The sequence below is a fragment of the Rhodnius prolixus genome, unplaced genomic scaffold (genome assembly GCF_049639745.1).
Source record: "Rhodnius prolixus isolate KJV_2025 unplaced genomic scaffold, Rpr scaffold_11, whole genome shotgun sequence".
Classification (NCBI taxonomy): Eukaryota; Metazoa; Arthropoda; class Insecta; order Hemiptera; family Reduviidae; genus Rhodnius; species Rhodnius prolixus.
Genome location: NW_027411625.1, coordinates 11,687,486 through 11,711,803, shown reverse-complemented (window position 1 = coordinate 11,711,803; position 24,318 = coordinate 11,687,486). Strand labels below are relative to the sequence as shown.

The 24,318-nt window shown below is 35.5% G+C and overlaps 1 protein-coding gene across 2 annotated transcripts in view; it reads right to left on the bottom strand.

The window, feature by feature from the left end:
- LOC141459380 (uncharacterized) overlaps positions 1-24,318 on the bottom strand; it is a 57,863-nt gene that overhangs the window by 9,344 nt on the left and 24,201 nt on the right. For both annotated transcript variants that reach the window (XM_074138410.1, XM_074138411.1), the window contains 14 exons: positions 23,780-23,904; positions 20,514-20,679; positions 19,221-19,670; positions 17,377-17,730; positions 16,451-16,596; positions 14,826-14,928; positions 14,578-14,727; positions 13,668-13,893; positions 13,006-13,572; positions 10,189-10,531; positions 9,905-10,109; positions 7,862-8,281; positions 4,915-5,259; positions 4,062-4,247 (listed from right to left, as the gene is read on the bottom strand). In XM_074138410.1, the coding sequence (XP_073994511.1) occupies positions 4,062-4,247; positions 4,915-5,259; positions 7,862-8,281; positions 9,905-10,109; positions 10,189-10,531; positions 13,006-13,572; positions 13,668-13,893; positions 14,578-14,727; positions 14,826-14,928; positions 16,451-16,596; positions 17,377-17,730; positions 19,221-19,670; positions 20,514-20,679; positions 23,780-23,904 (3,786 nt within the window). The remainder of the gene's footprint in view (positions 1-4,061; positions 4,248-4,914; positions 5,260-7,861; positions 8,282-9,904; positions 10,110-10,188; positions 10,532-13,005; positions 13,573-13,667; positions 13,894-14,577; positions 14,728-14,825; positions 14,929-16,450; positions 16,597-17,376; positions 17,731-19,220; positions 19,671-20,513; positions 20,680-23,779; positions 23,905-24,318) is intronic.

Here is a 24,318-nt window from a genome sequence, read left to right as displayed (position 1 = left end):
ATCCAACTAATTCAATTTTTAAGAAATGAAATTACGTCCCGTTTCGTTTTATTTAGGTTTATTTCTTGAGGTAAATTAAACAATTAATATTTCTATTAAAAAAAACTCTTAAGAATAAATCAATACATTGTAAAGATCACTTTGTAATTGTTTCAATAAATCTTAATAAGTTGTAAATTATGAGTGTATTATTCAGATAATGTATATCTCTATATACAATACAAACATAAGGTAAGGGGGGGGGAAGATGCCAGTTGGGGGAAGATGCAAGTTTCGTCAGATTTTGCATATCTACAACTGGATGACAGCGATTCCTACGTTAAAGTGTGTAGTAAACAACTGTGAATACCGTGCTTGTGAGTATTTCTATTTATATCTAGTTTAATCGTCGTTAAACTGAAAATTCAACTCTTTGAACTTGTTGAGTACCCATGTTATAATAATTCGTTGTCGATACTTAAGGTTTGGTGACGGATTGACTAGATTAAACGTAATAATTCCGTGATATTTGTGTCGTGTACTTCTTGGTGAATACGTGTTAGCTTGAAACAACATGACTGAAGCCTTAGTACAAAAATAAACCTATGTGGCGTCTTCCTCCAGTGCTTGGGGTAAGATGCCACCTATTGAAGTGTTTCAATTTCATATTGATTCTCGTTCATTATTACATTATAATAATATATTTTATAATATAAAATCAATATAAAACAATTACTGACACACGAAATATAGTTTTTGTATAATACATTAATATTATTAACCCTTGAGCCGTAACCTTATGTGAAGTGCCATAAGCCGTCACCTCGGGTCATATTGACCCAGCATTAAAAACTATTAAATAAAAAGGAAAACTAACTAATATCATGTTATAGGGAATAGAAATCAAAGACAAAACTTTTTGGCAGCAGGCCCTTAACAACCCGGATGCAGAATCACCAGACTTCAATTTGGGTCTTTGCTAAGCGCCGCGTGGAATAGGGCAGTCACTGTTGGAAATGGCAGCGTGGGATTTTCTGCATGCGGAATTTATCCATACGATCCGCGAAAAATTCCAGAACATGGTTATACCATTTCTTACAATATGAAAGAAAATTTGAATGCCACACAAGAAGTTAACGCACCTCTGGCAATAGCTTCAACAAGCAGCAGCGGTGCCATCACTTCTTTTGAAGAAATTAGTCCCCTATCCCCAGATTTCAGAAACCCAAGCAAACTCGAAGAAAGAAACAAACTGCTGAAGTCCTTACGACGGTGGAGAAACGGGAGATATTGAGAAGAAAGGCTACTCTGCCGAAAAAAAAAGGGGGAAAAGTACTGCAGAAAAAGGAAAGGAAGGACAGTTCATCTTCAGCATCCTCCGCTCCCGATAATTTGGTAATGAACAGTGGTGAGAGTGACATTGAAGAGGAGGACGATGATTTTTGTATTGAGTGTAAAGGATATTTTTATGATAGGAAGGGCCCAAAATGCGATTGGCTTCAATGCATAACATGCAAGAGATGGCTACATGAAATTTGCATTGCAAAAAATGTTAAAAATTAAACAAAAAATGTCTTTTGTTCGGTGTTCCTTCCCCTCAGTGTTTAATGAGAATATTTTGCTGTTTACCTAACATTAAACTTGTAATTTTTTCTTTCTCAATTTATATCTTCAGATATTGTTGCATCTTCCCCCGCATCAACTGGCATCTTCCCCATATGATGGGGGAAGATGCCAGTTTTGACAAATTTCATTCAAATGCATTTTTATCGGTTTTGCATTTAATTAAATATACTAATATATATATGTAATTAAAGAAGAAAAAACAACCTGGACGTTGATACATTTGGTGTTGTTTTTCGATAACCCAGTTTCCTACAAAACGGAAATAAGTGTTAAGTGTGGCATCTTCCCCCCACTTACCTTATACCTATAAGTTTATATACCTTAACATATAATTATAAATATATAGTTTTCGTGACCGCAAATTGTTAAACTTAGAATGGAAGATTTGCGAGGGATCAGTCAAATAAATTTGACCGATTCCTCGCAAATCTTCCATCCTAAGTTTAACATATAATTATATTTTTTATAAATTTTTTTATTTTATTTTTTTTGATTGGAGGTCACTAGCGCCCGGCTCTTTTTTCCGAGCACTCTCGGCCTCCGGACAGTGTCCTCTCGTTAAAGACAACACTATTGTTATTGGCTCCAACCCACTCCTTAAATCATTGGCTCCTCTTCCTAATCTTTTTCTTTACATTACCCCAGTAAAATATTGTTCCTCTGTGAAAAACCTTGGTATCACTTTCGATCAAAACCTATCCTGGAAAAACCATGTTTCCCAAATCTTTCGTCGTTCCATCCATATCCTTAAGCAGTTTAATAGATCCCGTCACCTTTTTCCAATTAAGACCCGGCAACTCCTTGATTCCTCTCTTATATTCCTGTATATTATATTCTTATACATATATGGTTGTTTAGTGTATGGCGGTCTTTCTGGTGATATTGAAGCTAAGCTCAAGCGCCTCATGAACTGCTTCATAAGATTTATTTTCAGCATTTCCAGAGACTCTCGCATTTCGCACTGCTACGATGAGTTGAAGTGGCTTTTTCCTGTCTATCGCTGGTAATATTTTTTGGCTTCTTTCCTTTTTCAAGTCATCCAGTCTCAAAGGCCTTCCTATATTTTTCAACTCCATCCTCCATCCATTCCCGTAACACTAGATCTCGCTCATCTGATCTCTATATTCCCTCTCACCGTACCTCATCCTTTGACAAATCCTTCCTAATTCGCGTTACCTCTCTCTGGAACTCCTTGCCATCATCTGTCCGCCATGCTCCTACCTTATCTATCTTTAAATCCCGTCTATTCAGTTATCTCCTTTCTATTCAGCTTCCTCCGAAATTCTAATTGTTTTAATTTATTTCCTTCATTTCTGCTGTTATTTTTATTTTCACTTTTTGTTAATACTTATTTATTTATTTATTTTCTGTTTAATCACAGGCCAAACTGTTAAGGCCTCTATTTGTTCCTGTATTTATTCTTAGGGAACAATTGTCCCAGAATAATAAATTTATTTTCTATTTCTATCCATCGTGGACAGTGAGCGTAAGAAGAGAAAATCTAAGAGCCAGCAGCTGGATTCGAACCGGGATCTCCGCGTTGAAATCCATTATAAGCTACCCGCTTAGGTCTAATTCCTTTCCTATCACCGAAAGTCAACTGCAAAAAGCCGTACTTCTATCTTATTAATCAGAAATGTTAAAAAAAAAAACTTTCGAGTAGTGTCTGTTAAAACCGAATTTTAACTGTAAAACCACTTGAAAATCATTTATATGCACATCAATACAGGTTGAACCTTTCACTGACGCAACTGTCAGCCAACATTCCTGAAATAGAAATAACCCACTGTTCCTAAATCTGTTTTTAATAAAAAAGTAAGAAGAATTTGTATTAAAAAGTATGACTGGAATTTTCTGTAACATGATCCCATTTTGAAACAATTCCATGGCGTCCCCTACCAGTTTTAGCCGCTAGGGTGATTAATAACCCAATTACACATTCATGGGTTCTCTCTTTTTCTGATGGTAGCAGACGTTAGGAAAAGTGTAAGAGATTGTGACAGATTATGAGCGAAAAGAGCACTATACAATTACACGAATAGACAATATGATACGTTGCAAAACGTTCATAGGCAGTTCACGGACCAGAAATAAACGCTCACTCAAGGATTATTTAAATAACGTTACCCCTTACATAACTTGGTGTAGAGCAACCAAGAGCGAAGGACGCGAATGAAAAAAAAACGTACATTGCTGAGGCTGCAGGCAGGTATGTGTGGAATTCTTAAGGGAAATCTTTGTTTCTTTAGCTAGCGACCGAACTGCTGCATCTAATCTAGGGCAATTTACTTACTCTTCTTTCTCATCTCACACTTATGTGTTCAAAAACATACAAAAGGATAAGCTAGAAGTAAGAGGCCCAGTTAATAAGGAAATGCTTGGAAACTGTTCAAAATAGACTAGGCATTAAACCAAACACACAAACATTTAGGTTAAGGAGTGTCGGATTAACTTACTAGATGGTAGGAGGCTGTCTGCGGACTGCCTGGAATCGTCTCCTCACATAGCAGCGATACCAGGTTGGTCTCGTCGTTGTCCTCGTCCTGACAGGCGATCTCCTGGTGGTCGGCTTCCTGGCGCTCTTCCGTTTCCACCACCTCCACCTCCCGGGTCAACAGCGGTGGCTGCTCGTCACGCTCAACCTGCAACAGGACTGGGAAAGTAGTTCTGTATACTTATCATGAGTTGCCTGCAATATCAATGGGCATCATCATGATATGATTTTCCTCCTAAATAAGTGATTGAAGAAAAACTATCAACAATAAAACAGGAGTCGTGTCTGTGGCATTTCAGAGGAAAACTATCTCCTCTCCTCTAGAATGGTCATAATCTATTTTTTCCTGGTAAAATGTTTCACATGTATATACATTTATAGATGACTATGAAGTGCAGGATGATTTTGGTAATGATGGCCTGGACCAAATACAGAAGTGAACACGAGCTGACAAAGCGATGAACACGCCTAATGATATTCTATTCTTTACGGAAGAGATTTCCAATGAGCCTGAGAAAATGGACGTTAAAAATGCCTTCTGGAATAAATGGTCTCAACTGTTTTTCTGAGTATAAAAAAGTGAATTAATCGGCAGTCCGGCTTAAGTGAAATTTTTGTTTACAGTTTTTTAATTTCTCCTATTCCAAATAATATGAGATCGTGGCAAATTTTAGATTTTATCGGAAATATTTGATTTGAAGTCCCCTAAATGAGAAAACTCTAAGGAATGTCAACTGGCAGGATAGAGAGAAAAAGAATGATGCTATTGACTGAAAACAGTCAAACAGACAAAAAATAGTTATTAAAGCAATGACCTGTTCTGCAAGTTCCTCAAACTGCTGTTCGAGATCGGTGCCAGCGGAGTACTGTTCAGAGAAATCCTGTTCGAGCTCCGTATCCGGCGGACTGCCGGGAGCCGGACCAGGCGGAGTATGCGGACCGCGGCCAGTGCCACTACAGTCGCTGGACATGCCTTGCGAGGAGCTTACATTCTCCTCCACGGTAATGAGATCATCATCCTCGTCTTCCTCGTCGTCGCCAACGGCGTCCTCCATGTCCAGGTTTTCGACCATTGATTCCGGCTCGGCGGCGTCTTCCTGACTCACCACTTCGTCCTCACTGACCATATCCATATCTTGGCTGAGAAGTTCCACGCCGTCCTGTTTCCAACATAAGATTTGGACAATTAAGATATATTTATCTCCCATTATCTGCTCAGAGACTGGATGTGTAGCGCAAATTAGAACAGGCTTGGTTCAGCTTATCTCCAAATTGCCTGATAGAACAGCGCTTATAACCAATATTTGTAGCATGCAACATTTTAAACAGAACATTTTTCTGAATAAAATTTTTTTCTTAGTTTTTTCCTAAGTTTCGGCCTACAAAAGCCATTTTCGAAAGAGTAATCTACAGAACGTTACGAATGTTCAAAATTTAGGTTATGTTGTAAAATATCCATTGGATGGAGTCAGAGAATCGAATAGTATATTAGGGTAATATTCATTGTAGCTTTCCGCGAAAGGTGATAAAGTATTCTGTCTTTTATGAGACATAACCTTGACCTTTCTTGAGGAAAAGGTATTTGACTTCTGAAATATGGAAGGGTTTAGGAGGATGGCTAAGAGAAGAGGGGCGACCCTAGTCCTAAACTGTAGTATGTTATTTCTCTGAAGTCACAAGGAAAGATGGAGTGTAAATGTTTCTTGGATGTAATTTGGTAACATAGAAGACTTTTCCTAGTCAGATCTGGCCCACGACCTATCAGGATGAAGGAATAGGGAGGGAAAGGAATGATATTTTAGAGTTGTTTTTGAAAGACTATCATCTGTGGAAAAAATTTTATGACAGATGAATAGAGCTTTTTCTTCAATTCTTATTAAGATTGCTTATACTGAATGATAGTCTAGTTTGCGACCGTTTTTGATTGATTCTCTTAGGATATTGAGGAGCTGTCAATAAATTTTAAAAAACTATGTTCAAAATTAATAAAATTACATAAATTTAAATCCTATTTTCAAGAACACAGCTGGTAGAAGTTGGTCAATTTCAAAAATATGAATAAAATGCTTTTAAACAACATTTCAATCACAAAAAATATACATATTAAAAAATGTTTCGGTAGAATTTTTTTTTTAAATTCAAAAAACACAATATTTTTACAGCATTTAATAACTGTTACACTTTACACACACTTTACACAAAATTAAAAGACCCAACACCAAAAATGTTACACTTAAAGTATTATAGATTACAAAGTTAACTGCAAATATTGTAAAGCCACTTACGTTGTACAAACCTCTCAATATCTAAACAAAATACTGTACCAACACCAAAACGACTGCAAGATAAAATGATATATTATTTGCTGTTAGTAACCATCATCTAGACCTGCAACACGACTGACATTGACACTTCCATACTTGCCATGAATACCAACAGAAACAAACGCAACATATTAGAAGAGATACACATTAAACAACAAAAAACAACCATTGTTTTTGGACAGACATGAACAACCTTTCAAATTTCTACAACAGCCTTTGTAACTTAACAAATTCCTTTGAACATTCTTTTGGTTTTCCCAGCCCTATTGTCTCACCACTCGCAGTGCTTATAGTATATAAATCCGCCATTCCATAAATCCCGAATAGTTATTAAGACGTAGTCTAATCAATATAGTTCCACAAATTTATAGTGTAAGTTCACTTTTTATTTTTCATTTATTTTTCACTTATAGGTTATTTACTTACCTTTTTACTTTTAAACTGTTAATTGTATATTTTTTTATATTTCAAATTTCTATTCACTTATTTATTTACTAAATATTATATTACAATAATGTCGTAAAATTCCTTTGAACAGACTGAAGAAGGCAATAAAGTTGCCGAAACGTCAGTAAAAAAAAATTATTTGTAAAAAATTATTCTCCGCTACTCAATATCCCAAGAAAATCAATTGCTTTTACTGTTTATCTCTCGCAGGCAAATGTTAATTTGAGGCAGATAACATATATTTTGCAATGACCATTTTTATGTAAAAGTAGTCAGTATTTAGAAAATAAATAAAACTAATCATCCATTCGCCTAACCATACAGTAAAATAAAGCTTGAGAGCCATTTAGCTAAAGATTACTGAGGTAGATGCCAAGTTAATGGTAACTGCCTAAGCAGTGCTTAAAACGAGGCCAAACGACTTCTTATATTAAGCAAATTACAATATACAGAACAGTGATTTATTGATTTTCTTACGCTTCAGATTTTGAAACTTATCAACTTTAGGTTCAGGTCAGGAAATTCGAGGTTTTTAATTTCATGAATATTTCAGATTTTTCTTACGTTAAACTATTTCTAAACAAGTTTAAACGCATGAAAGATTGGCATGTATTGTGTCGAAAAAAAAGGTAAGCTCTATTTTTTTCTTGAGTTAAGTAATACTTTACAACAATTAATGCGACGACGGTAGATTTAATTTTCAAAAATTTCATTACTTCATTCCATTTGAACTGAACAAATAGTTTAATCATGTAGCGCAGTGATCACTGTAGTAGCAAGTCAATTTAGAAAAACAATTAACATATTAAAAAAAATTCCTTTAGTCATAAATAAGATTTGGTAACTAACAAGAACATTTCAAATTAAAATTATCTAAGTACAGGAAACTATCATTTAAATACACTTTTTTTTTAAGCATCAACTGGTGACAGGTTACATCGCTGTGCAAAAACCTAGAAAGTAATCTTGAAGTAACCACACTGAAAATTACCTGCATTTCCTCAGTAGCATTTGATAAATCTAACGCTGCATTCTGTTCTAACAACTGCGATTCATCAGCAGTTGCAACGATTTGCTCTTTCTCGGTAACGTTGTTAATGGATTCATGATTGCTTGCCACCATACTGATCTTGATGATATTATCATTATCAGTATTTATCTTTTTATTGTCAGCGTTCAACACCGGGCTGAAAGTGTCCACAGCGAACATATGCCTTGGTGCAAGGTGTCTGGACAGTATTTCACCATCTGTGGTATCTTCGGAGGATTCTATGGCCCGTTGTATAGCCACATTGAGAAGTTCATCTTCAAGATCTTCTTCGTCGTCTTCTCGACTGATCACCTCTTTGTCATATTCTGCGTCTAGTGTGCTCATGCCTTTAGTCTCGAGCTCATCCTTTTGCATAGATGTCTGGAAAAGACGAGAAAAAATTGAGACTCAGAAGACTAAGTTACTTAAAAGCTCCACTAGTCAGTCGACTAGCAGGTTTGTTAAAGAAATTGTACGGGTGAAATTTATGCTGGTCTTTGCAAGTGCATTTCCGATGACTTTTAATGTACAGAAATATTTACAGAAAATGTAATAAAACTTGGCTATTAGCAGAGTAAGTCACTTTAGTATAATTGTCAGAAGAAGGGTCCTCTACAACTTTTTTATTTATTTAAAACTGAACGTTTACTTTTTTCCTAGAAAAATTTGTTTTAGGGCTGTTTTTTTGGGAGTGATTGGGGCAGACTTCTCTGTAAGATACATTTCAATGCAAAGAACACACATGTTTGTGCTTTGACAAACTTTATAATATTTGTAAAAATGAAATATTGTAGTATATATTGCAAATAGTAGTAACAAGAGAAAATCGTTGTGTTTTCACCCGTTTTTTTTTTTTAGAACTTTTTTTTTTTTCAACCAGCAGTCGCTTATTAACAATCGATGTTTTGTTTTGCAGGAATAACATGATTTTAATGAATAATGAGATTAAATATTGATAATAATAAATGTGGTGGGTAAACTTACACGAATTTCTCTTGCTCTTCTTACTTATGTTGGAACTTGTATAAAAATATAATTTATTATTATACCTATTCACTTAAATGAAATAGTACTGTTGAAGGAAGCGGGGCGTTACAGCTCCCCAGAATTCCTACTAAAATCAATATTCCTTAAAATTTCGAAACAAAAGTTTAAAAAATCTGAAAAACCCTAAAGTTAAATGGTATTTCAGTCAGATTAGACCAAAACCAATTGTCACGATTTCTAGCGGCGTATGTCAAGTAATCAAATTGAACTATATATTGTATTTATTCGTTTTTTAGTCAAAGAGAACCACATTCTCACCCAGACACAAAAAAATTTGAAAAACACACTTTTTTATGGTCAGAGGATTGATTGATCGCAAAAATTGCCAGTGAAAACTTAAAACAGAAAATCAGTACGAATGCAATCAGCAAAGATTAAAGTGTAATCGCCTATTCTTTCCGGCGAGGCCTAACGCCAAAATATCAAATTAGGTGTCGCTGGCGGGAAGGTAGAAGCTCATACTTTAATGTAATCCACGAAATTAAAATTAGCTAGACAAGTGGTACTCAACTGAGGAACTCTCACTTACTAATCCATCCTGGATAAAAACCATCCCTGGCAAGAGAAAGTAATATCTTGTGTTTCTAAAGCATAGAGAAAAGTCATGAATGAATGACCTTTCAATAACGACCTTTTCATCGCATTTTGGCTTTTCAATATCTCATGTAGAGAAGAGGTGACCCAATAAGGTTAGCTTAAAAATAGATGAGAAATTTGAGGTGATATTCACAGTGAAAACAAGAAACATACGAGTATAATAAATACTAGGACAATTAGTGAGAATGATAAAGAGATTATAATTTGTGAGAAACGACAAGTATTCCTTGATGCCGAAATGTTGCAAAAAAAAATCGGAGAAGTTGCTACTTCATTACTAGAAAGGCCGCAAATAAAATGTTTACAATAACAGTCACTCGCATCTGATACGAGTAAGGTACATAAAAAAAAAGAACTTACAGACGGCTGTTGGTTAAGCTCGGTGGGCGTCAGATCCATGGCCACTTGGGCTGGTATTTCGGTGTCCGAGTCGCGCTCAGAGATGATCAGCCGATCCTGACTGTCATCGTCGTCGTAAACGTCTTCTTCCTCTTCATCTTCGTCCATGAAAAGAAAACCAGCCGGGGGTCGCTCTGTGGCCGCTCGCAGTGGCTCTGCACACACTCTGACCCACACAACCATCTCCCATCATTGCTCTTACTTAAAATTTTCAAACAAATCTTAAAGCTTGAAAATTAGATTACCGATCAAAAGCCTCCTCGCATGTTTTTATGATGGGTCTCTCATCAGAAAGGGATTCAGCCGATGTGTTCTGTGCACTATACGTAGTCGCGCCACTGTTTGATTCTTCGAAGTGAATGTTGGATTCCTCTTGTACGGATTCCTTCTGACTGCCGGCAGTGTTCATCACATCGCTGAACATTCGTACTACCAAGTTGCTCCTACTTTTATTCTTGTCTTCAAGTTTTGATGGCGTTGAAGCTGTTTCAAATTCCGGTTCCTTAAACTCGTATATATCAAGTGTGTTTTCGTCCTCCATGTTAAGCTCTTCAATGTGATCTTGACGACTTACTGTCGTATCGATGCCTGAAATAATTAATAACCATTTGAGGGCACAAATATGCAGCCTGGATTCACACAGAGAGCGAGTGGTACTATCAAAAATACATAAAACTACATACACAGAGAGCGGAGGTATTAAAACTGTCCGGTAGGACAGTTGTATAAGGGTTGATCGTCAAAAACTGCACGAAAAAGCGTAACGTTGAAAAACACCCAACTTTGACAATTTTTTTCTCTTTTTCTACAAAAGATAAAATTCCCAAATTTTCTTTAAATTATAGGGCAAACCCTCCTTTATCACTGTATTTGTTTTGTAACGACCCAGATTTAATAGGTTTCGAGAAAAAAGTTGCCGAAAATGAGCAAAAACGGCTTTTTCAAAAAATGTTCTTGTTCTTGTTCTTCTTGTTCTTGTTACCTTTTTTGTAAACAACGTAGCGCCTAAACGCGTGAACCGATTTTCATGAATGAGGTGTCATTCGATTCGGAATTTTATGTAGATGTGCCTTTTGGGGGTCTCGATCCTATACATGGAATGGGAGAGGAGTTAGCCCCCTTTATGCAAGGCCCCCTCCAAAATTATTATTACTAATTACTCTGTAAATCTTGGCCCGATTTTGATAAAATTTGGTAGGATGATAGGGTTAGGGCTCCTCTACGTAACATTAAAGCGGCGATCAGCTCTTACACTTGTTAAGGGGAAGTATAGCAATCGTTTCAAATTATCGACACGTGAACCGACCGAAGTGTCATTCGAATCGAAATTTTGTACAGATTTGCACTTTAAAAGTCTCGATGCCGTGCCTCATAAGGAGGGGAGTTCGCCCCACCCAAATAAGGCCCTTTCTAAAACTATTATTACCAATATTTCTATAACGCTTAGTACGATTTTGATAAAATTCAGCTCGAATAAGTGGTTAAAGCTCCTCTACGTTGCTGATGCTCTTGCACCTACCAAGAGGAAGTACTGCAATCGTTTAAATTATCAATGAGTGAACCGATTTAAATCAATGAATTGTCGTTCGATTAAAAAATCTTTGCCTCTTTGCCTTTTAGGGAGAAGTACTGCAATCGTAGTTTATTTTTCTTACTCCTCTTAAAAGGAAGTACTGAAATCGCAGTTTAATTTTGCTATTTACGTACAAATACCTTCCTATGTTATTCAAAACGCTTTTTCAAAAACACTGTTATTGGGGATGGTTTGGGGGACCGCAACTATAATCATTGTTTAAAAAGATCTCTCCAGTGGTAGTTACGGTTCCGACTTAACACCTTATCAGGTTATAATTATAGAATTGCTTATTCCAAATTTTAAAAAAATCTGTAAAGCAGATATGTAACTTTGTAAAATAGACAAAAAGGAAAATCTATCCAAAAGGTACAAAAATCTCCTTAACAAAAACTTACAGTTTAAAATGTTAAGTATAAGGGTTGATTAAACGCCAAAAGGTACACAAATCAGCAAGTACCCAACATTTCATTAATACTTCATTAATATTTAAGTAATTCTACTGCATTAATTTTCATTAATAAGTTATTTTTTAGAATTTATTAGATGTCACAGACCCTTATGCTGGCCACTTCATTTATAATATTTTTTTGTTATAATTATGATAAATCACATATATGTACATGCATGTTAAAGTAGAAAAAGACAAAGTTAGAGTAGGCTACTGTCTTGAATTCGTCTTACTGAAATATTCGAGAGCACAAAGATTATTAAGTAGATTATTCAACAACAATTATTGATTTCTCGATTGTAATTTAATTTAGACCTCCTAATTTTACTTATAGTAAAATACTGGAATAATTAGCTGTCCTAAAAATATGCATATCTTATTTATTTTATATTACATATATACAACATTGTGGGATGAATACCTACATTGAGAATGTAATTGAAGAAAACTATGTTACTTGCGATAAAGCCAGATAATTATTATAAACGTTTGACTACTTCATAAAATAACAATTACTTTAATCGAAGAATGAACTTAAACCGACGATTTTTGAAAATCATTGATGTATGTTGGTGAAGTTTCTTTTAAAAAAAAGTTTTGAATTTTTTAGCCTCATAATTTTTTTTAATTTTTTTAACGTTTTTCTTTTTAACCTGTAATTAATAGTTTCATTATTATAGATAACTAGATATTACAGTCAATCTACAGTGCTACTTGAACATATATTTTGTAGACGAAAATGGCCAGCATAAGGGTCTGTGACATCTAATAAATTCTAAAAAATAACTTATTAATGAAAATTAATGCAGTAGAATTACTTAAATATTAATGAAGTATTAATGAAATGTTGGGTACTTGCTGATTTGTGTACCTTTTGGCGTTTAATCAACCCTTATACTTAACATTTTAAACTGTAAGTTTTTGTTAAGGAGTCACAATTACGTACATACATTCTTACAAAAAATAAAAAGAAGAAGAAGGAAGAAGTGAGTGAGTGAGAATGAGAGGGGAAAGAGTTTGGAAAACTGACGAACTTACCTTTCAACTCGGATCTGATCTGCGTCAGATCAAAATCTCTGCCTGTCTGGTTTGCAGTCAGCGGTTTGTCTGATTTGGACTCTATGGACGCTACACTACTATATCCTTCAATAACTTCGGACTCATCTACCTCCTGATTTTCGTCAATCACCAACGAATCCTCTTCGGATTCATTCTTCAGTTCCGCATCCACAATGATCACATTCCCCAAATTAGTAGTCACATTCTGACTATCACTGTCATGCAGCTCCATCTCTTTCTTGATATCAACGCTTTTCAAAATTGTTACATCATGCATTTGATTATCTCCTAAACTTCGATCAAGAACATCATCTTTCTCCATATTTCTCGACGCAATCAGTGATGAAGATTCCTCGTCAAAATCGTCTTCGATTTCCAATTTTATTGGAAGATTTAGATCTGATTTAGAGATCTCCTCAAATTTTCTCTTTTTAGTTAGGCTTTTCTTATCACCACTATCGTCGTTCAAATTTGATTCGAGTAATGTTTTTTTATTAACATCAGATTCTGTGTTTGTGTCGCTGTCCGTTTCAGTGGTTGGAGTTTCTGAAATAAGAACAAGACCCAACGAAACACATTAAAAAAAGAAAAGCCAACTCAACCGCTTTTGCTAATTAAGCCAACCAAATAGCTTTGGATACCTTTTTTAATAGCAGCTGCTCTTGTGGAAGCTCGTGTTGTGGTCTTCCTACAACCAGAACTCATCAAGGATGTCGTATTACTCTTGCTGATAGTCGCAGAAGAGTTTGATGAAGTTGACGACGCTGAAGACGATGACGTAGCAGTGATAGAAACCTGCTGATCTTTAACGCTGAAGCTGCCCGTATCATTTTTGTGACCACCTTTACGTTTTGGCGTCTTTGGCGTCTGTTAACATCAAGGAAAACAGTAGAGTGATTATGCAGCGAAGATGAAAAAAAAAAATTGTCAGAGCAGAACAGATATATATTTGAGCCGTCTTAAAATTAACAAAACTATTATTTTTCGGATTAGCTACACCTCCTAGTTTAGATGGATTTAAATTGCCTGGTGTAAGGGTTGTAAATAATGGCAGAAAAAGTTGAGATTCATCAGCAGATGCGCAAATAAGTGAAAATTTATCTTAATAAAAATAAATGTAAACATTTTATTCGCGAAATAAATAACAAGATCATCATCCAACATAAGGACTCAATCAACCAATAGCAACCAGTGACTGACCTGAAGGATAACGAGAGCAAACATTGTAATTAAGAGTTCATAGCAAATATAGAAAACTGTGATTCGCCCTCAATTATTATGATTTAAATTGAATTATAAATATGTTTCATTTGTAAATTCGATGTCTTTAAACATGCGATGACAGTGTCGAAAACATAATTAAAGAAAATAATTAATTCATATACAATTATTATTGTATCTGATTAAAAATTTAGAAATAAACGAGAATAGGTAATAAGCAAATTCAATTCAAAATATTCAATTACACTTTCGATATAAACACAAAACAAAGGTGGTCAACCCAGACTTCACTTATACGCTAAAATTACTCCCTAATACATATATATGTACCTGATTAGCTTTTCTTGCAGTACGGCCAGGTATCCATGACAGATTGTCCGCAATTCGGGATGTTTTGATCCATTCGTCATAGCGGTTGTTCCAACCAGTGTAGTGCACCAAGTACACAGACTCATTGCCTTCCGTGCGGATGCTTAAAACCTAATAATGTTGCGACAAATACAATAAAAACCCAAACATTATTATTATTTTCGAATTGGGGTTCTCTTAATTAAAATTTGTTATTCACATAAATTTACTTTTGCTTCGTATGTGACTTTAGATTCCAAAGTTGGACCATAGTAGACCCGAAGCTTATCTCCTGGAAGAATAGTCTTATACGAGGGAAGTGCTATAAATCGGCTGAAAGAAAAATAATGATTTTTATTATAAAAAGTAGACTGATCTTTCAACGATTTTATAGGTTATTTCAAAAAAGTTTCGGAGTTGTTTAAAGTGAATGCAAACACACACACACACAAAAATAAAAAATAAGCTTCTCAGTTTTTAGGGTTTCTCGCATTTCAAAGCTTACTTAACAAATAAATCATCGTTTTTTTGTGGAAGGAAATGGGACTTTTCAAAAATGAGAAAAATTCCTGCAAAATACAATATTTATACACTGGAAAAAGTGAAATTTTCCAAGTCAAATTCATTTAATGAAACTTTTTGGATTAAAAGAGCCCAAATAATTTTTTATCGCATTGCAGGGCTTAGTAACCCTTGTTTTTGCCTTATTTTGCTCAAAAATGTCTTTTTTATTGATTTTGAATGTCGAAATTTCATTTTTATTATTTATAAAATACATCAATCTGTCGGAAATTCCCTCAGCTTCAAAATGCATGCATTGGTTTTGCAAAAAACTGTATTGTTTTTCCATTTATTAGGCTTAACAATGTAAAAAAAGCCGTTTTTTACCTGGAAAATAAAAAAAAAAAATCCGCAACGTAAACTGATTTGGTTTTCAGTGGATTTTGGTTAGTTTTGACCCAAATAATGAGAAAGAAAAATTTTTCATGTTGATGAACTTTTTAATTAAAATCGTTCTAGGCGAACCGTGATATACTATATAACACCTTTTAAAAACGTTATTTTTTTTAACTTAAATTCAAAAGGAAAAATGTTGACAAGTTTTGTCAGTTTTGAACCATTTACTGAAAGAGAATCAGTTTGGTAACTATACTATACAGTTCCTCCTAAAAACCTTATTCAGCAGAAGTCCTGAAACAACTGGCTGATACGTAGCCATAGGTGATACCTAAAATGAGTTTCAGATTACTGCCCACACTGGAAAAATTAGTCCCTGATTTTGATAGTCAAGTCAAAGCTGATTTTTTTGGCCTTTGAAAAACTCCAAACTGGAATTCAGGATTATTGCAGGTTACCACATACTTCATAATAATCCTAAAATTGGCGATTAGGCGAGTGCAGCGAAATCATTTGTGAAGTAAAGACATCGAGATAGTTCTTTAGTGGATTTGCGACAGTGTGAAGTTCGGGGTAACGAGGAGGCCTATAAACTAACTAAGCACGGAAAGTTCCAACATGATTCAGCTATAAAACTTTTTTTCCTCTACAAATCCGGCCAAGAGAGAAGTAACGGGTAGGGTGGTTTAGCTTCCTAAATTTGGAAGACCTCTTTAAAGGGCACTGGCTCTTCCATCTTCCATTGAATCACTAGCGCAGCAATTCCATCAAGTTTCGTATTCCGATATGTGCGATGTACATAGATCTGCATGGTTTCCGTATATGAGATCTTATCTTCACGGAAAGTAGATAATATTCTGCAGGATAAAATTAACTTGCAAAAAAGAAAATTATGAGAGCGTTTGAATGTGCAGGTGATTCTAATGTCAAGGATTTTTTTAAGGTAGCTTTTATTTACTCTTCCGATAGGCGTTTATCGCGTCGCTTTCTGCCTCCTTTCTTTTTGTCGTCTAGACACACTACACTCTGCGATTGGAGATCATCTTTCCGGCTTTTTATAGTGGTGGCGCCGTCTTCCTTGGCTGACTTGGATTTCACAGGCACCTGGAAATTAGGGAATAGTTAAGCAGACAATACATTCGGAAAAACATAAGATTTTAACAGATTACAAGCGGAGAGTGCAACAAGAATCCGTTAAGGAATATTCTCGCTGATCACATGGATGGATCTGCTCTATGTGTATATGGTACCTACTGCAAACCAACTGCTGTAATTGGTAACTAATAACGAAGAGTAGATCTACATGCCCTGGGTGGGGTGGGTGTTGGTCTATTGGTCAAGAGTGTGACTTTGTAAGTGGGAGATCCTCAGTTCGAATCCCGCATGACTACTTTTTATTTGTTAGAAAGAATTGTTTATAGTAAAGTATGAGCTTCCGCCCCATCCCAATAAATAATTGATACTTAGACGTTGAAAAAATAGGCGGTTATTTTACTTTACAAGCCATGGGCTACTTGCTAGAGTACCAGATGTCCAGTAAAGTGGGTTGGCTACATCCTACCGTTTATTGCACAAGGTAATTTAGAATTCAGAAAAAAAATATATAAAGAAAATCAATGATTATATCTCTACATAGACCAACGCTACAGAGCAGTTCCGAAGCACTTGGCTAATTACTAGAGAATTGAGCATAACTACGAATCCTTACAAAGGGCAGTAAAGGTCTCAGGTAGACAGTCTGGAGCCTAGAAAGGCTTAAACAGGCAGGTAATAATAGATCAAGACGCCTTAAGCTACTTACTATAGCACCAGATATCCTCCCTTAAACCTTGTCACTTTTTATCATTCCTCCAGGAATTAACTTTAATACAGTAAAGGGGTTACCTTCGTGAGTTCCTGGTTGGTGGTGGCCGGTACAGAAGATGGTACCCATTTGCTCTTCAAATTCTTCACTATCGTCCTGAGTTTATCCTTGTTGACAGTCCTTTTGGTTCTCGACGTTGCTAATCCAGGTGCATGCGGACTAGCAATTCTTGGTGCAAGCTGTTGTTTGACCCTTTTCGCTGCAACTACTGCACGTGGAAACGCTGCACGTCGTTTTTTCTCCTTTAAGTGTGGCACAGCTGCATTAATATCTATATCTGATGCAATGCTGTCCACATCTTTACTAATGTTTGATGAGGAACTCGATATATTGTCCACATTAGTAGATTTTTTTATCTGACGTGACCTCGACTCCTGAAACCAAAATCCATGAGTGAATTTCTCTCAGTCCTCAAGGTACTCTTCGAACTTCAAATCACGTTTTTATTAATTGTTAGTTTTCTTCGATTCAGGTTTACAGGTTAAAATTTAAAACAAAAATTTGAGGAAATCATGACCTTCCAGATTCCTTTCATAAAATCCATTTTCATAAGATAAATTCCATCCAAAAGCCGTAGATCTTTTTCTAAATAGTTCGTCCACGAGCGCTAAACAATCTCCAAGAAATTCACAGTTACCAGTCCTACTACTTAAGATGTATTGCGTACGGGGTTCGATTACCGGTCTAGGCCTCGGATTTTATTTAATAATTATTAAGAAATTTATAGTAAAGCATGTTTGCTAGTCGCCTCCGTTTAATTAAAACTGTCCGGTAGGACAGTTGTATAAGGGTTGACCATCAAAAACTGCACGAAAAAACGTAACGTTGAAAAACACCCAACTTTTCTATAAAAGATAAAATTCCCAAATTTTCTTTAAATCTTACTCCAAATCCTCCTTTATAACTGTAATTTTTTTGCAACCACCCAGATCTAATAGGTTTCGAGAAAAAAGTTGCCGAAAATGAGCAAAAACGGCTTTTTCAAAAAATGTTCTTGTTCTTGTTCTTCTTGTTGTTACCTTTTTTGTAAACAACTTAGCGCCTAAACGCGTGAACCGATTTTCATGAATGAGGTGTCATTCGATTCAATATTTTATGTAGATGTGCCTTTTGGGGGTCCCGACGCTGTACATCGAATGGGAGAGGAGTTAGCCCCCTTTATGTAAGGCCCCCTCCAAAATTATTATTACTAATTACTCTGTAAATCTTGGCCCGATTTTGATAAAATTTGGTAGGATGATAGGGTTAGGGCTCCCCTACGTAACATTAAAGCGGCGATCAGCTCTTACACTTGTTAAGGGGAAGTATAGCAATCGTTTCAAATTATCGACACGTGAACCGATTTTTATGAATGAAGTGTCATTCGAATCGAAATTTTATACAGATTTGCACTTTAAAAGTCTCGGCACCGTGCCTCATAAGGAGGGGAGTTTGCCCCACCCAAATAAGGCCCTTTCTAAAACTATTATTACCAATATTACTATAACGCTTAGTCCGATTTTGATAAAATTCAGCTCGAATAAGTGGTTAAAGCTCCTCTACGTTGCTGATTCTCTTGCTCCTACTAAGAGGAAGTACTGCAATCGTTTAAATTATCTATGAGTGAACCGATTTAAATCAATGAATTGTTCGATTAAAAAATCTTTGCGTCTTTGCCTTTTAGGGAGAAGTACTGCAATCCTAGTTTATTTTTCTTACTTATTCAGCTTCTAATTTTAGCGCTCTAAAATTCAAAGCCTAGGGCGGTCGCCCCTTTGCCCGCCTCTTGTCTTAGTATGGTCGGCACCCGAACTGTTGCCACAAATATTTGTCTGTAAAATTAAAGGTGTAAGATTCCACGCTCTCGTGAGGTGGAAGTGCTTACTTTTTTCTGCCCAGACTGGGACTGCTGTTGGGCTGAAATAATTTGAGCCTGGAGTGCTGGCGAATCAGGTCGAGAAGCCTGCAGCAAACCGCCAGAGGTGGGGGAAAGTGAGCCACTGCGTGTCGTTGGACTTGACGGAGGCGTGGCGGCCGCCTGAGATGCCGTGCTAGGCTGGCTCCCTTCCTGCTCCACTTTGATCTTAATTGGTAGGTGTACTTTCAGAGTAGGTGACTGAGGGCCAATAACTGCAACGCTAACTGCGCCACGTTTAGCTCGATGCAAAATTGTGTTACTTGTTGATGGAGGCGGAGTTGGCGATTTTGACATACCATCAGACGGAATATCCAAGTAGATATCGTCATCTTGGTTGTGTGCCTGGTTCGGATACTCATCCTTGTCAGTCTTGATCTTGCCGGTTGACAACTCACTCTGGCTCTTGCCGTCCTTCACCTGCAACTTCAATCTTTTAGCAACTCTCGTACACATATATGCACTTGTTATTCTATTAGGCGAAATAGTAAATTATTCTGAAGCGTTACTTTAGAAGTAACATGATAGTTCACAAAGAATGCTGTGAAAACCTATTTCTCAAAGTCACTTCCATAAATCAAATAGTTTAATCAAAAAGTATTAGGCATCCAGATGGAACTTAGTAATAGAAAATCGTTTCAGTAAAACTGTACTTCATTTATATTTTTTGACCAAATAAATGTTAAGTGAAGAGGTAGCAAAGCGGAGTAAACAATTTGAGAATTCTGTGATTTTGAGTATTTGATATATTCAAAGTTCACATATCTCACAATACGTACTAAAAAAAAAAAATTATTGTGTTCAGGAGATCTCAAAACATATATTTCCGGTGAAAACTCAATCCTAGGAATGTTTGGGACTCCGTCCAAACGGAAGCGCGACTTGTTTCAAAATTTCCTTGAAAATGGCACCAACGATTTTCATAAAACTTTGTGTAGTACAGATACACACACCAGCTTATCCGTTTTATTTATAACTTTCCACAGCACTTTTTTTAGGGTTCTCAGAAAAGTTCCATGCCCTTTGAAGTGGCCCTTCAGAATACATAACCGTTCCGTGAGATTAATATAATACTTAGTATACACTTAGCACTGCTGAAATAACAAATTTATAAAGATAGGATTTTACAGAATTGCTAGTTTTTCGGATTGCTTTTTTTCAGTTTTAACTACTTGAGAATGAAATATAGAGTTACTTGAGAGAGGTAACGTCTTTTTTAGCTAACTATAATTATACAGCCACAGTCTTTTATGTACAGAGTACCTGTCGTTTTGAGTCGGTCTTGGCGAGACTGCCAGACGAACTTCCGGAGTCCTTGTTACGAATCAAATTTCGGCCACCTCGGCAACAACTGCGACTCAGTCTGCTTGGGTGATTCAATAGCGTGCAGCCCAGCTTGCGATAGAATTCCTCAAATGTAAATAGGAATCTGTAAACATAAAACTCAAAAGTCAGAGTGGAGTAATTTGGAAAGAAACAAAATTCATACCGACACAAAAGAGCAGCAAACGTATCAACTGAAAGAGAAATATTTAAAGAATCAAGCATTAAACATTATATTTTTGAAATTAAAGGTGCATGTAGTGGTTAACTACATTATTCCTCATCAGTATAATTTTAAACTGTAAGGTGAGGAAAAAGTGTCATTTTTATTTTTTTTAAAACACCTTTATTGACCTCTGACCAGTGTTTATTTAATAACACTTAGTAGTAAATTATTTTTTCTAAAAAGATCAAAAAGAAAAATTGACTTTTCTTGGATCTACATGGAAATTAATTATCCATTAGGTTCAAGAACTTGACAGAGTTGAGTAGTTATTTCTCTCTGCAGAGAAATCTGGCACTTATCACACTACTATCAGCTCAATCGAAGCGGGCGATTTAACATTTAGAGGAAACCGAGGCTACGGTTTAAAAACGTTTTGCTGCTAAACGCAAGATCTCATGGAATAATGGAACCTAAAAGCTCGCCGAAAAATGGGTAACTACTTTAAAACATGATGGCCTATGTGTGTATGTTTCTCGTTAGCTTATTATCCTTTTATTTTTCAGTTTATGTTTTGAACTTTGCTTTGTTAAGTGCAGTCTAGAAAAAACTAGTTTTTTTCCTATTTACTAGCTGAGCTTCGACACTGGAATGTTAATGAATGGTTCCTTGCTAAAAACAAACTATTGAGCGCCTGTTGCAAAATTACATTCGCGGCATAGAATATCCGAAGAAAAGACATTACATACGAAAATCTGCACAACTACATGTACCCTGGACACACTTGAAGCAATTGCAGTAAAGAATAAAACATGTAAGAAGCAAGAATAATGTTCAAGAAAGAACAGCTTCAGATTACTTGCCACAACGCTCAATCAGAGAGTTCAACAGCATCAGCCCTACGATTATTGAAAAAGAAATATATTAGAAATCATACACATAGGTAAAAGATACTATCTCAATTAATTATAGAACAGATACAAATAACTTCAACCAAATATATTACCACATCTCTTGAGTGTGAACGTTTATTTCCACTGTAACTCCAAAACACAAAATTACAAAAAGTTGTAATTTGATATTTCGCTTAGGTGCCAACAGAGCACTCCTCAATAAAGTTGCGGTCAAACTCGGTCAACCGGAAGTTTCACTTTACTGAATAAAATTGTTCAGTTTCTAGGTTTTTGAAAAACGGCTCCTACGACTTTTTTTTTTTTTTAATTCGGTGTACTAGTTACATATACGTACATCTATAATTCTGTTAGAAACATTTTTCCCAGGAAAATCAGATTAGAGCCTGCTGGTCAAGGTCAAGCATCTTTCTAAAGCTATTACTATTAATTGTACTGTCTCACCACCAATATATTGTAAATAAGGATCAAATGTGTGACAAAATTTCCAAATTCATAGAAAATTAGTTCAACTTGAAGTGCCACTTTATTAACAAGATTTTTTTCAATATTTTGAGACACTCTCAAAAACGACTTCAACAACTTTATAAATTTACGAATTTTAGACTTTTTTGTAACATTTTTTACGGAAGATTTGCTTCACGAGAACTTCTTAAAAAGCTGAGGTTAATTTTCCCTAAGGTGTCATGTTTGTGTAATGTACGGCCCTATCTACAGGAGGTACGTCTTTACTCAATGAGTTACGTTGTAACTGAAATATCCGCTAGATGGCATAGGTTGTTCTAGTTGGCTATATTTTGTTTCAACTTTTTCTCTGATTGTAGGACGGCAATACTCCATGAAATTATTTTTGTCAACAGTAAAACATGATTCGTATACACAGGCTGAAAACATAGTGGAGCGTCGATGATAGTTGCTTCAAATCAAAGAGACCAACGAGCAGCGAGCAGAGGTCGCATGCACATAGTGACGTGTTTAGTCGCGATCTCCTTTCTACGAGACATAATGGAGGAATTATTTCTATACAAAAATTCTTTCTTGGAAATTTAGTATTTACAGCAGCTTAGAAGCAGGAGCTGCAGTGTTCATGATATAAACAGGACTAGACAAGAACTTGGTAAATTCCATCACTTGTACCAACAACTTTCGATTACCTACTAACCAGTGTGGAAGGCATTTAAATCAAGAAAAGGACGAATTTCTAAGTTAACCCTATTAATCTTGACCCATTCCTTATCCAACACAAATCGGTTGTGATGTAGAGGATCCTTTTGGTCCCATAGAGGTTTCTTTAAAAAAACTGCATCAATAAATGGAGCAATATCCATTTTAACCTTAAAAATTGAGCGCGATGAAAGCGAAGAAGTCATACGTGTCACAACGTGTTGCTCTACTCCCTCTTGATAGCGTTGCTTCGCTTTGCACCCCATTATGCGTGATCCCATATGATAACTTGTGTTTGTTTTCGCCGCTTTGCTCGCCGTTCCACTATGTTTCCAGTCTAACCCTCTACCTGGCCAGTGCAGCTGCATAACGAAACATTTCTATTGCCTACCATTCTTGCGAGTTATGAAATTTAAGTAAAGTTACGCACTTGTTTAATAAACATTTCTTATTTGGTTAAGAATGATTTTGTACACAATTTTCCTTCTAATTTTCAATTTTAATTATAATTATTAGAATTTTAAATTTAAGATCAATTTCTATTCCCAGTTAGTTTGGTTTGATTTTTTTTTTTTTTTCGTTAAACAAATATTTCTTTTTGTTCACTTTAATTTAGGAGAGTCTTAGTTTTGCTTCTTTTAGTCAACGGTCAACGTTTCACTATTAAAGGACATTATTAGTATCACGAGTTTTTTCAGAATCCTAATTTCAGTTTTATGTAAATGTTTCACATACAAGTAATGGATAGAAGCAGAAGCAGAATCAATTTCAGAACGATTTCTAAAAACACTATTTTGGTCTATTTTTTGCGAAAAATTAAGAAGAAACTATTTTGGGAAAATTTCTAAAAACCCAGTTATTCAATTTTGGCACAGTTTACTTGAAATTGATTTGCAATGTTGCAAAAAATTAAACTTATTAACAAAGGGTTATGTGCTTAATTTAAAAAAAAAAATGCATATACTAACTTTTTATAAGCTATTTTAACTAAATTTACAGTAATTGGGTTCTGTCCGAAACCCATCTTAAGCGCCACCAGTTTCCAGTTATTATGGTTAGTAACCCGGTTATAACCTCCCTGGTTCTGCACCACCTGCAAAATTCAAAATTATCTCTTTAATTGTCTTCTCTTTCTCTTACTGCAATAATTGAGGTCTACACATATGTAATTGCCTTTACTTTATTTTACCTTTAACGTTAGTCGGAAATTACAGGTTAAATTCTATACGGAATTGTAACGAAAAGTTAGCTCTATAACTGGTATAAATCGCGAAGTTTTAGTGTTAATAATAAATGACATATGGAAGGTTAAATTTTGCAGGTTTTGTAAATCGTTCAAATTTTAAACCACTATATCTTTCTTTGTACTGATGAGAACTCAATGAATTCTTTACCAAATTGTAGCGAAAGGTTAGCTCTATAACTGATATAAAGGGCAATGTTTTAGTGATAGTACTTAATAGGATATGAAAGGTTAAAGATTGGAGGTTTTTAAATACTTCAAATT